General features: G+C 36.8%; 1 protein-coding gene across 1 annotated transcript; it reads left to right on the plus strand.

Moving 5' to 3' along the window:
* Positions 1–1072: 1072 nt before the first annotated feature.
* On the plus strand, positions 1073–11459 carry LOC147472730 (DNA-directed RNA polymerases IV and V subunit 2-like). Its single transcript, XM_086588371.1, is given in 16 exon segments — positions 1073–1765; positions 1870–3284; positions 3430–3564; positions 3566–3628; positions 3630–3726; positions 4358–4570; positions 5012–5243; positions 5246–5358; positions 5360–5636; positions 5639–5861; positions 6884–7143; positions 7146–7174; positions 8456–9388; positions 10071–10342; positions 10800–11113; positions 11116–11459. Coding segments are annotated over 16 exon segments (5454 nt in total). The 3' UTR covers positions 11301–11459.
* The last annotated feature ends 3082 nt before the right edge of the window (positions 11460–14541 follow it).

Genomic DNA, 14541 nt, shown 5'->3' on the forward strand with positions numbered 1-14541 from the left:
ATGCTATACCTCAGCCTCATGGTTCTCAATATCATGGTTCTGGTTCACAGTACGATGGTTCTACTTCACAATATGCTGGCTCTCCTTCTTACTACAATGGATCTAACAATTATCCCGGTCCTAGTTCATCAAAGGAATCCCCTACCGGTATCTTGTCTGAGGAGCTTCAAATCATCTCACGAATGATCTTTCCAATCTCCATACACTCGGACTACAAAGGAGTGACAAAGTCCTTGTAGGAAATGGCCAAGGTTTGTCCATTCTTCATAATCGCTCTCAAGGTTAAAAACCACATAATTCCTTGCATAACTTTCATATGAAAGACATTTTACATGTTCCCCAAATACAACACAATCTTCTTAGTGTCCATCGATTTGTCAATGATAATAACTGTGTACTCATATTTGCTCCAAATGCTTTCTATGTAAAGGACATTGCAACATGGAGGACTCTTTTCAAAGGTCCAACTGAGCATGTCTGTATCCCATTCATCTCTCCACTTCGTCAAGTAAAGTCCTATTTCCTTCTGCTTTCATCACCAATAAAGCTCCTGTTGCAACTTGGCACAGAAGACTTGGGCATCCATCTGCTGCAGTTATTCACAAACTCCTTCAAACCAACAGTATTGATCTTCAAGGTTCAAAACAATTTAATTTGTGTGCTGATTGTGCCATGGGCAAAAGTACTAAACTTACTTTTGGTTCTTCATTTTGTAAAACTGTAAAACCTTTACAATTACTGCATATTGATCTTTGGGGTCCATCTCCCATTGTTTAAATTAATGGTTTTAGATATTATGCAAGTATTGTGGATGATCATTCTAGATATTGTTGGATATTTCCTCTTTGTAATAAATCTGATTTTTGCTCGTGTTTCAATCTTTCAAGTCTCTAGTTGAGAATCTTTTGACCGTAGTAAAATACAATGTGTCGAATCCGACAATGGTGGTGAGTTCATCAATACTCAATTTAAAATTTTTCTTATCTCCCATGGTATCAGTCATCAATTCACTTGCCCTCATACCTCTGAACAAAATGGTATTGTTGAGCGAAAGCACCGGCATATATTAGATATGGCTAGAACCCTCATTTCTCAGTCTTGGATGCCACCTAAATATTGGTGTGACATTTTCTCTACCTCTGTTTATCTCATTAATCGACTTCCTTCAGTTTCACTTCACAATATTTCTCCTCTTGAAAAGTTGTTTCATGTCCAACCTAATTATTCCAATCTCAAAGCTTATGGATGCACATGTTTTCCTTGGTTAAGACCTTATACAACTAATAAGCTTGATTTAAGGTCTAAATCTTGCGTTTTTCTTGGTTATAGTTTAAATCACAAAGGTTACAAGTACATGGATATACAAACTGGTCGTATCTACATATCTAGGCATGTTGTATTCAATGAGTCTGAATTTCCATTCAAAAACACAACTCTACATTCAAATTCAATGTCTCCTACAGAATTTCTTCTTTCATCCTTTTGCAATGATATCGTTTTCCCTTCTTCTCATACTTCTACTCCACCATCTTCTGATTCTACTGAAGTTATTACTTCTTTATCACCTACTGCACTACCTGTTGACACTTCTTCTTCAACTCATTCTATGACCACAAGAGCCAAAAATGGCATTTTCAAACCAAAATATCTCATCACCACTAAACATCCTATTCCTCATGCTCTTCAAACTACTCTTTCTTCTCTGCCTAGTACACCTACTTCTTTCACTCAAGCTGACAAAGATCCAAACTGGAGAGCAGCAATGGTCAGTGAATTTAATGCTCTAATAAAAAATGGTACTTGGATTCTTGTACCTTCTTCTCCTTCACAAAATCTTGTTGATAACAAGTGGGTTTTCGACTGAAACAGAAAGCAGATGGCTCCCTTGATAAGTATAAGGCGAGGCTGGTAGCTAAAGGCTTTCATCAAAAACATGGTTTTGATTATGATGAAACCTTTAGCCCAGTTGCAAAACCTCCAACTATCAGACTTATTATATCTCTAGCAGTTTACTATAATTGGGATATCAAGCAATTAGATGTCTCAAATGCCTTTTTGCATGGTCATCTCAAGGAGGATGTGTTCATGACTCAGCCAAAAGGTTTTGTTGATCCTACTAGACCTGCTCATGTTTGCAAATTGTTGAAATCTTTATATGGTTTAAAACAAGCCCCGAGGGCTTGGTATGAAGAGTTATTTCAGGCGCTGTTATCTCTTGGATTCTCTACCTCACATGCTGATCACTCCTTATTCATCAAGAAAGACTCAGCATCCATTACTTATATTCTGGTATATGTTGATGACATTCTGATTACTGGCAGTTCTGCAAGTGTATATCAAAAGATTATTTCTCAGCTCGGCAATTGTTTTGCATTGAAAGATCTTGGCTCTCTTCATTATTTTTTGGGTCTAGAGGCTAAAAGAAACTCTACAGGATTGTTTCTATCTCAAACAAAGTATACCTTTGATTTGTTGACAAAAGCAAAGATGTTAGATGCTAAGCCTATTGCTACTCCTCTTGCAACCAATTGCAAACTTGACAATCACACTGGAGAACTTCTACCTGATCCCATGGAATACAGATCACTTGTAGGTGGTTTACAATATTTAACATGGTGCAGACCTGACATTTCATTTGCAGTTAATATGGTTTGTCAGTTTATGCAAAGCCCAAGAGCTCCTCATTTATCAGCAGTAAAAAGAATTCTCAGGTACTTAAAAGGGACTATACATCATGGCATATGGTTTACAAAGAGCAATCTCAGAATACAAGCATATAGTGATGCAGATTGGGCAGGTTGTCCAATGGACAGAAGGTCAATTACAGGGTTCTGTATTTACATTGGGCATAATCCTTTATCTTGGTCTGCTAAGAAACAAAAGACTGTTGCTCGATCGTCAACTGAAGCAGAATATCGTGCTCTCGCTCAAACTGCTGGTGAGATCTATTGGATATGTGTACTTCTAAAGGATCTCAGGATTTCTCTACCTTCAGCTCCATTGGTTCACTGTGATAACATTAGTGCAATTTCTTTAGCTCACAATCCTGTATTTCACGCGAGAACAAAACATGTGGAAATTGACTATCATTATGTCAGAGAATTGGTCACTAGTAAACTTCTTGATGTTCAGTATCTCAACACCAAGGATCAGATTGCCGATGTCCTTACTAAAGCTCTATCTTCTCAACGATTTCATTTTCTTACCAGCAAGCTTTCAGTGCTTTCTAATCCCTTCAGCTTGAGGGAGGGAATTGAGCAAAAGAATGAAGCTTCAGACAAAGAGCCAGCTCATCAAAGATAGTTCTAGAACATTCTGTTGTAACTAACTAACTCACGTCATTCTGTTGTAACTAACTAACTCATGTCAGCTATATAAAGGTGTAATCAAGATTGTTTTGAGTAATGAGAAAAATATATTCTAAGATAGAGAAGCATCAAGGTCGTTTTTTAAGGAGTATGGTTTGTTAAGTCATCAGATTCACTCCTATAATGATTTTGTTGAAAATGGAGTGCAGGGGAAAGTTTTTGATGATATTGGAGAGATTGATGTTGAGCCTGGTTATGAAGAAAGGGGGTGATGGTGGTTGGAGGAGAGCAAAAGTGAAGTTTGGGAAGGTTAAGTTGGAGTAATGATAGTGGTAAAGCTTTGAAGTTTTTGCCTAGACATGCAAGGTTGCAGCATATGACTTATTCTTCTAGGATGAAAGTCGAAATCGACTTTGAGGTATACTTAAAAACTCTGCATTTTACTTTGTATGTAGAGAAAATTGTGTAAATAATTTTGTGAATAAATAAAGTATTAAGTAATGGGGGTGATGAACACGAGTAATGCAGCTGTTGTTTGAGCTTGGATGGTTGTCATCTATGCTCTTTTGATTAGCATTGTTGTTTGTTTGGGGTTGCTAGTTGCACTTCTTGTGTTCATCGTCTTCTGTGACACAAGGCTTTAAAAAAATATTCTTTTAGGATGGAAATGGGTAAAACTTAAAAACTTTGCGTTTTACTTTGTTTTGAGGAAGTATTGTATCATGTTTATGAACAAACAAATTGAACTAAGGGGGGTGATGAACACGAATACCGTGTTTTGGTTAACAGTGCTGGTTGTTTGGGGTTGCTAGTTGCGCTTGTGTTCATCGACATTTCTTCACAGATCCGTAGATGGGGGTCCAATGGATTTCCCATTGATGGAGGTTTGGGTGTTTAGGATGTGACATATTGCTAGTTGTCATTGGTTTGTTGGATATGTTATAGCATGTTCCGTATATATTCTGTTTTTGACTTACCTCTCATTTGTTGTTATTATTTCTTTTGGAACTAAATCATGCTGTTTTTTTTCCTCCTTCAAAATCCATCAGGTTTTTAAACTAGAGAATAAATCTAGTGACAAGTTCAAGACTGGGAAAGAAACATATACTCAAAAGGTTGGTATAAGCGAGGAAAAGAAGGAAGTTGTGATTGGCCGAATACCTGTAATGGGGGGTTCTAACCTTTGTTGGATGAATGGAAAGGAGAAGGATGATTGTGAATTTGATCATGGAGGCTATTTTGTGGTCAAGGGTGCAGAGAAGGTAAAATTAACTCCTCTCATAGTTGATGCTTCATTTTCTGTTTGTTTTCCTATTACATACATTCTCGGGGTCCACATAAATGTGTAAAATCAACAGAGTTCTTTTGTGGTTTGATTTATGAAAAATAAGATGGTCAAAACCAAGTAGATGGATTTTCTGCTATCAGGAAATCAATACTGCGTTGGATATTTAGGTCATGACAAAGGAAGCTAACTCAATATCATACAGCATATCCGTGGTCCCTACTGATTGTGGTATGCACTGTTTCATGAATTGGAGTTGCTGAATATAAGTAGTAACTTTACATATCCTTCATCCCTAAATGGGCTTGTGTAGTACTGTAGTCTGGAAAATTTACTTTACTGAACGGGTGATTATATTTATGAAGTGTGGTTTTTATTAGACGTTTTGATGATAATCTCCCTATGATGTCAATTGCAGGCCTTTGTTGCACAAGAACGGATTTCCTTGAAGAGACTTTGGGTTTTTGATCAACCAAACTGGAATATTTCTTATCGTACTGAGATTAGGAGGCTAAGAGTTGATTTGAAAATAGAAGAAGTGAGTGCTTCTGAATGTGAACATCTTCAAAGAACAAAGGTCCTTAATGTGCACTTTTTGGGGTGTACAATTCCTCTCTGGGTGTTCCTTTTTGCCCTTGGTATGCCATCAGACAAGAAATCATTGAAATGATTGACTGCAATCTGAGTGATGAGAGCTCTGTGAAATTACTCCTCTCAACCATCAGTTATGCGGACGATCAGCATGAAGGTTTCCCGAGAGGGAGGATATTCTTCCAAAAAGATTGATGAGCTGATTAAGGGAACAAGATTTCCTCAAAGGAAAGTACCAAAGACTGTTTGGACAAGTACTTATTTCCCTACGCTTACTGGGTCTAAACAAAAGGCTTTGTTTTTTTGGGGGTACATGGTAAAAGCGTCTCCGACAGTCGATTCTGGACAAGGGAAACCTGACAACAAGGATGATTTTAGAAACAAGAGGTTGGACTTAGCTGGAGAGCTGCTTGAGCGGGAGCTGCGAAATCATATTAAACATGCTGAGAGGCGGACTCAAACCAAATTGAACACTATCTGGATGCTTCACTTATCACTAACGGTCTTACGAAGGCCTTTTCAACTGGAGCTTGGTCGCATCATTTCAGATACTCAGAGAAGATAAATGGTGTGGTTGCAAACCTTAGGCGAACGAATCCCTTGCAAACAATGTGTGATATGAGGAAAACACGTCAGCATGTCCAGTATTCCGGGAAGGTTGGAGATGCTAGGTTCCCGTAAGTGTCATTCATGAACTTCTAGAAATCTTTTTGATGTGTTATTTCTTATTCTTCTCATATATTTACTTACCACTTTTTACTTTAGGTGGTCGTAAGCCTTAATAAAGTGCTTTCGTTTTTTTTTTGGTTTACTCTTGTATTTGTAGGCTTCCTCGGCCTATTCTTATTTTTACTGTTAATGAAATTCAACTTTACTGAGCTAAAAAGAAAGGGTGCTTTCCTGATTTCAAACTTGAATGCGATGTAAGCTGTCATTTTGTGGTTTCTTTGAAGTATTGCATTCATCTTAGACATCTTGTTTCCTTTCCTACCTTTTTGATTGGCAATCCATTGTTGTACTGAAGAATTCTGTTTTTGCATAGGCATTGTCCTTAGAATATCGGGCACTTTCATTGTCAGTAATTCCTTGGAATGCTCTTCAACACTGTCGCACCTTATTGTAGGTCATACTCACAATTATTTACATGTGCCATCAGTAGGTAATACACGTAAAGGCTCCTGTCATGAATTTTTAGAAAATTTATAGGAAATTGGAACCTTTAGTTTGAACTTTTAGTTGATTTTTGTTTCACATCAAGATCTTTGCATCTTGCTTTTACGTCTGTAACCTTATATTCATCCTCCCAAACATTTTTTTTTATGAATTTCTATCTGCACTATGCTAGTTCTGAAGAATCTACCTTAATTGAATTTCAATGCTTGTAAATTTTTTGTCCAACTTTGAATGTGATTGTTTTGGATTTTACTTTCCTGTTAAATAATGTTATTTGATGTAGCACCTTTTGCAAAAGGAAGGAACATATTCTGATGTTTTTACACTGGCTTTGCTTCACATGCCCTCAAAAAGCATTTCTCTGAGCTCAATTACATGCATTAACAGACTTAACTGTATATGAATGGGGGTTTTTTTTTTAATGATTGTAGCTGTCTTTGATTTTTAATCTGTTTATTAATAGATTTGCTGTTAGATTCATCTTGGTATTGTTATTCTGTATTAAATATTTTTTTTCTGGATGCAGACACCCTTCTCATTGGGGGAAATTGTGTTTTCTTTCTACATCAGATGGAGAAAACTGTGGGCTTGTAAAGAATATGGCCATCACTGGAATTGTCTCCACAAACTCGATTCAGCCTTTACTGGGCATACTATTGGTGTGCAGAATGGAGAAATTGAGTGATGATCTTTCTCCTTTGTCATTGAAAAGAAAGAATAAGATTTTTCTGAATGGGGAGTGGGTTGGAGTATGCAGGGATTCTCTTTCACTTGTAAACACTTTGAAAAGGAACGCAGCAAGGAAGTCCCACCCCAGGTAATGTCTTTTACTGTAGCCTCTAGGCAGTATTACTCCTTCACAAGGTCTACCTTGATGTTTTGTTTTTTGTATTCGCTTCTTTTGTTTGTGTGTTTATCCATACGCTAAACCTCAGACCAACTATATGTGTTTTTGTTCCTTAAGATACTGGATTCCACTAATTATGTTAAGGTACCAATTAAGTTGTGTCTATTTGATGGCGAACCTATTCTAGTGTATTTTTGTTACCTTCTTTTATTTGTATGTTTGAGCATGCACTAAACTTCCCTCCAATTGTTCCTCTTTTTCTCCTTGGAGTGACTTAGTTCCACTAACAATGAATACTAAATTACCGAGAAAAAAAAAAACAATGAATACTAAATTAATGCAGTCCAATTGGCATCAGTTCATGGTTTCACGTGTGTGACTTGTGACCATCTGGATCAAACCCATGTATCACAACTAACTTCAAGAGGTGCAGATTGCAGGGCATCCATAAAATGGATAATGACACATCATAGAGAATATCGCTATGCTTAAAACTGAATAGTTTTTCTATCATTGGCTAAATAGGAGTCCTTGTACTAAATACCCGAGCTTCTGTTAAGCAAATACCACACTTGTTTAATTTTGAGACGAATGCCTCCATTTGATCTTTAATGGTTAAAGCATATATGAGTGCTTGATATACTTCACCTCAAAACTTTTTGTCAAGGACATTCATACGCATGTTGACAACATAATTAATGCTAATTATCTTGCAAGGTAAGGGCCTTCCTTTGATCTTGCTAGCCTAATTCCTAAGCATATGTTATCCTCATCTCAAACTTGTTTTTGAGGCAGTCTTTTAGCTCTTGGATTTAATATACCATGTGGCCTCTGGCCTGTGATTACAAGATCTTCGACATAGATAATAAGCGATGTGTGCTGCATTATTTGCCCATATGTTATTTCCTGCATAAATATGTTAAAAACTGAAACCAAGGGGCAATGACTATTTTAATTTTATGTAAGGATCTTTTTTTACTCTATCAACATTGCGAAAATGAAAAGGGGGGGAGTTATCCATATGAATCTTTTAACTAAGTTTTTTTAATTTTCTATGAAGAAGAATGGCATTCTTATATACAATTATTCAAGTTACCTAGAACAGTTTGCTGCCAGCTATTGAAGGTCCCTTGTAGAATTGATGGAGATGGCACAATCAGTATAATCAATCGCCCCATCCATATAATTCCATTATTATGTATGCATTTATAGTGAAACGTCATAATTTCTAAATATGTGATGGTACTGTAGGTCGAAATCAAAAGGGATCAGCAACAAGAGGAGGTCTGTATATTTACTGATTCTGGGAGAATCCTGCGACCCCTTTTGGTTGTTGAAAATCTGAAGAAGATAAATTTGTTGAAAGGAGGTTACAACATACACTCTCTAATGAATGAGGGAGTAATAGAGCTTGTGGGGATTGCAGAAGAAGAGGACTGTCAAACTGCATGGGGAGTGAAGTATCTTTTCTCAGAAGAAAAGGTCTACACACACTGTGAGTTGGATCCATCTTTTCTTTTGGGCCTAAGCTGTGGTATCATACCATTTACCAACGATGACCATGCTAGGAGGGCTCTCTACCAATCTGAGAAGCACTCCCAGCAAGCAATTGGTTTCTCCACGACAAACCCAAAAATTAGAGTTGATACTTTGTCTCATCAGCTGTACTATCCCCAAAGACCTCTTTTCCGAACAGTGATTTCTGATTGTCGTGGAAAACCCGAGTATCCCTTAGGGAAAAATGTGCATCCAATGTCTGAAATCTACAATGGACAGAATGCCATTGTGGCTGTAAATGTTCACCAGGGTTACAATCAAGAAGATTCATTAGTCATGAATCGAGCTTCGTTAGAGTGTGGCATGTTCCGAACAGAGCACATCCGTTGTTACAAGGCCGAGGTTGAGAACAAAGAGATACTTGAAACTAAACGGATGAAGTCAAAGGATAAGATAGACTTTGGTAAAATGCCTAGCAAGATTGGACGTGTTGACAGCCTTGACGACGATGGGTTTCCCTTTATAGGTGCGAACTTTCAGAGTGGTGATATAGTCATTGGTAAGTGTGCAGAATCTGGGGCAGATCACAGCATCAAACTGAAGCACACTGAAAGAGGGAAAGTGCAAAAAGTTATCTTGTCAGCAAATGATGAAGGGACAAATTTTGCGGCTGTTTCTCTCCGACAGGTATATCCCCTATTTCCTTCTCTATCTCTCAGACACGATTGTTTGATTATGATAATTTTCGAATCAGTTTCTAAGAATTATTGGTGGAAGTCAAAACGTTTTTGTCTTTATTCTACTTAGCGAAGTTTCCATGTGAGATATGCATGTTTAAAGAATATATGTTTATATCTAAATCACATTGACTCAGAACCTCAGATACACATGTTGGTGTCTGACAAGGATACGGAATGTTCAACACAACGAGCTATATGATGTATAGGACATGGGGACAAGTAATTAAAAAGAATATTATTGTTATTACATGATTGATTCTTGGGGTCAAGACCTTACAAAGCACCTCCTTACAAGTAAATAATTATGAAAGTGGCATTTCATGATGCTGTAACTATGTTCAGAGATTATTTGCTTAGTCTTTTAGGGTATAGAAGAAACACTAGTTTGAAATCGAATGCACAACGTGTCCATGTATCTGTGTGTGCGACACAGTTATGAAGTGTCCATGTTACTTAGGTTTATATCACATGTAACAAGTATTTCCGGTCATGCTTCAAACATCAGTTTCAAAAAATAAAAATAAGACAGCTGACTTGTTTGGGGAAGAAAAAAAATTGAGGTTGATTTTGAGAAATCTCTTCCACAGAACAAAAAGTAGTCAATTACATATTTGAATTCTTGGATGCAGGTTCGATCACCAATTGTAGGAGACAAATTTTCAAGCATGCACGGTCAGAAAGGCATTATAGGTCTTTTGGAGTCTCAAGAGAATTTCCCGTTTACACATCAGGGGATAGTTCCAGACATTGTCATAAATCCACATGCATTTCCCACCCGACAAACTCCTGGGCAGTTGCTTGAGGCGGCTTTGGGAAAAGGAATCGCTTGTGGTGGTTTGATGAGATATGCTACTCCTTTCACAACTCCTTCAATTGATCATATAACAGATCAGCTGCACAGGTAATATTTAGGATTAAGGCATTCAGTATGATTGTTTCCCCTATTGCCGCATGATTTGGGATCAAATGTTTCCTCTCCATCTGTTGAGCTGTGTTTGCTTTGCTGCCGAACCACGCCAACTTGGATTCAAATTGGACGTTTTTCTAAAGAAAGTTTCCTTACTATAACTGACTATATGCTCACAATGAGAAATATGAATATGGCTGATCCTTGGTAATATTGTGTGATCAATTGATATTTAACGAGATAATGTCTTTTATGTGCGTCAGATTTGTATCATGCAATTTTAAAAATGTTTACATAATTAGACCATTGTAACACTTTGGACCAAGTTCTTCTTACCTAAGCTTTAGGTTGAAGTGGTATTTTTTTTTATTAATTTTTGTTCCAGTCTTCAGACTAGATCTGTATCTTACAGGGTTTGACAGTTTATTTAATCCATCAATTGACATTTCAGAGCCTGTTATTCAAGATGGGGACACGAGAGGGTCTATAGTGGTCATTATGGTGAAATGATGCACTCATTGATCTTTATCGGGCCAACATTCTATCAGCGGTTGATACATATGGCAGAGGATAAAGTCAAGTTCAGGAACACTGGACCTGTGCACCCTCTCACACGACAGCCTGTAGCAGATCGGAAGCGGTTTGGTGGGATCAAGTTTGGTGAGATGGAGCGTGACTGTCTTCTTGCCCATGGAGCTGCTGCCAACTTGCATGAACGCCTCTTCACACCCAGCGACTTCTCCCAGATGCATATTTGTGGAAAATGCTGCATATTTCAAATGTCATTCAAAGATCGGTTGCTGGTGGAGGCAAGATTAGAGGGCCATTCTGCAGGTTCTGTGATTCTGCCGAGCATGTTGTGAAGGTCAATGTACCTTATGGGGCTAAGCTTCTCTGTCAGGAGCTATTCAGTATGGGAATTTCTGTGAAGTTTGCGACGGAGCCTTGTTGAGGCCAAGTATTGTAATGTAAATGATACAGTGAAAGTTTATATCCCCACTAACTAACTTGGAGCAATCGATCAATACATGTACGAATGTGTAATACTTGAGTTTTAAACGCTTCTAGCGCATGCTGTTATTGATCAATACAAGTACAGCTTTGCTCTATTTATCCAGCGGCAGTGGAGGTGGGAAAATTGAGAATTCATCTTCTTTAGTTAATAGAAAAAAGAAGTCTAATGTGAAACAGGTTCGAAAATCTTTTTCCATCGATGGAAAATCAAAGACATCCTTGATGTCATTGAACAATGTCATAGATATCAGTCCCTTCTCCCATTCTCCAAGTAAAAGCAGTGTCTTAATACAGTAGTTTTATTTTTTATTTTTGCTTTTTTTTTTCTTTCTCGCTAAACCAAAATCCCAGTGCAGTAATGCATAACCGAGAGGTACAGCAACTAATTATTTCAGAAGAGAATAGCCAACCCCAACTGTATAATAATTGCTGGAGGTTAGAGTATCCAATTTAACCAGATTACTTGGACAACCGATGCCCTCTCTGAAAAAGATTATGTACATTGGTATCATCACCTAAAAATAAATAAATAGATAAATAAACAGCACAGCATGATTCTTGCATGTTCTAAATCAACCTAACAGCGCAACTACTCATATATTCATGTCAAAATTGTACAATCAAACTTTGTTTCTTGATATTACAAATATGATGACGAAAATAAGGAGAAAAGGAAATACATGCTAGCAGGGCAGTCCCAGATGAAAGGAAGATGCATGATACAGAAAATCTTATACAATATACTTGAAGAACCCTAAGAAAGTGTGATGAAGTGTTGCAAAGAACTAACTAGGCTTGGTGGCCAATGCTTTTTTTCTCTTACGCATGTGAGGTCTGTATAGTGAGGATCAAGCAAAGTGGCAATTGCAAATTGGTTTTCCGCAAGGAGTGGAGCATTTTTGTCCACATACAAGGCAGCTGCCAGAGCTGCATGCACTTCTGCAAAGATATCCAAAGAGAAAATTACTACACATAACAAGCCGTTCCTTTTATTTTGTTTTGGTACGTTTAAAACTTATATGCGTTGTGAAAATATTCATTTCATTTCTCTAATGAAGTACCTGGATATCCCTTCAGAGATATCGAAACATCCTCCATTTCTGCTATTGCTTCCTCTCTATATATCACCAACCTCATACAAAGCCAATGCTCTGCGCCAACTCTTGCATAATCCGAAAATGCAAAGTCTTTGTAATTACTGACAACCTAAAAGTGAAGGAACATAATGAGAAACTTAGAAGAAGCGCTTTCAGTGGAAAATGTGATGGCAATATACTTTCAAACAAGTATGCAAACCATGCTGCAGCATTGGTTTTTTTTTTTTTTTTTTTCTATAGTCTTAAAGTTTTAAAGCCCGTTCCTCAAGTTCAATAGTTAACATGATTTTTTTGGATTCTAATTGTAATTGGTAATTGTAATTTTGTAATTGGTAATTGTAATTATGTAGGAAAAGCTCATCTATTTTTTTTAATAGGGAAATTATGTTATTTAAGTGATATTAGAAAAAAATTTCTAAATTATTAATAAAAGAGAGTTTGTTCTAATATTAGCTAGGGAAATTGGGAATAATTATATAATTTAAGTGATATTAGAGAGGTTTTTCTAAATTATTAATAAATAGGGAGTTTGTTCTAATTTTTGTGAAGGAGGTGTTTCGAAATTGAGCAACTATAGAAATTACAAATTGCCTACTCGAAAGTGGAGAAGAGTTCCTAAATACCCGGCTATCATATAGTGTAGAGATGGTTTTCTTATGGTGGGTTGGGTCAAATTGCTCTATTTTGTTTTTGTTTCCCAGTGCACCACGAGTTGCAAATGTTGAAACTTGAAAGGGTGTTAATTATTGGCTGGAAAACTATTTTTTACAATCATTAATCTAAAAGTCAAAAGATTATAAGAAAGGAGGGATTCTTACTCCATTTTGCTTGGGATTTTGACCAAAGTAGGTGCATGATTGTTTTCGGTTCCATGCCACCAACCCACGTCTTAGGCAATGGGGATGGGGGAGGTGTAATTTCCTATTAGCCAACTGTGTATTTTTTTGGGTAATATGTTAGGCTTACATAGCTTTAGGCAGACCTCAACAATAGGAGGAACTTTTTAGATTGAAAGTTAATTTGGGTAAAGGCTTAGTCTTTGGGTCGTCCTAAGAGTTGCACAACAAGTGTACTCAGTATAATTCGTAAGGAAGACTTGACTTATTTATTTATATATATTTATTCATTATTCTATTTTGTTGTTTATTTGTCTGTGTGTTTTTTTTAATCAATAACTACGTTTCAAACACATATGGGCTTTTAGTAACCTATTATGTTTGGGAGTTTTGCAAGAGAGCTTTCATTAAGAAATTTAACTTCTTCGATGCCCAATCCACTGAAGTTGGTTGGCAGCGTGGACTGTGTCACAGTTGACGGGGTGTAACTTTCTCTTATTGGGTGTAGAACTATAAAAGATGTTTTGTCATACCCTGTCAACCCTATCGCTTCAAGTGTAAAATATTTTTACACCTCCATTTTGGTGTGACAGGATTGTACTAAGAGCACACGTTGATGTGATTCTTCCAGCTCTTGAGAGAAATTTGTGTCGCATATTTGAAATTTATTGGCCATTGTAGTAGCAACTTGTTTGTGTCTCACAATCATTATAAATGACCGTGCCTAATTATTTGCCATTGTGTTTGCTCTTACGGATTCGGAAAGCCCTACAATAAGTAATAGGAATTTCAGGGTAAAAATTATATATGACATGTCATTATTTATTTCATACAATTGATGTGAAGAAAGTGACAAAAGTTTTGTTATTAATTGTTGCTTTGATTCTTTATACATCTTACATTTCTACATGAACTGTACAACTACTCCTAAGCCGTGCTTTAAAATTGAATATGTGTTGCCCCAAGTATCTATGAATGGTTTTTGGCTGGTAATACTCCTATGCCATGTCTTAAGATTGAAGATGTGTTCTCCCGCGTATATGTGAAGCCTTGATTTTGGCATTTTCCCATTTTTTTTGTTTTTGTTTTTGTTTTTTGTTTTTTGTTTTTTGTTTTTTTGTTTTTTTGTTTTTTTTTTTTGTTTTTTTGTTTTTTTTAAGTGAAAATTTTATTGATAATGAATAATAACGAATATTACAAATAATTATGACAAGCGTGCAACAAGATGTGCCGTAAGTCCTTTCAC

This window comes from Coptis chinensis, unplaced genomic scaffold, assembly GCF_015680905.1.
Source record: "Coptis chinensis isolate HL-2020 unplaced genomic scaffold, ASM1568090v1 utg912_pilon_pilon, whole genome shotgun sequence".
Taxonomy (NCBI): Eukaryota; Viridiplantae; Streptophyta; class Magnoliopsida; order Ranunculales; family Ranunculaceae; genus Coptis; species Coptis chinensis.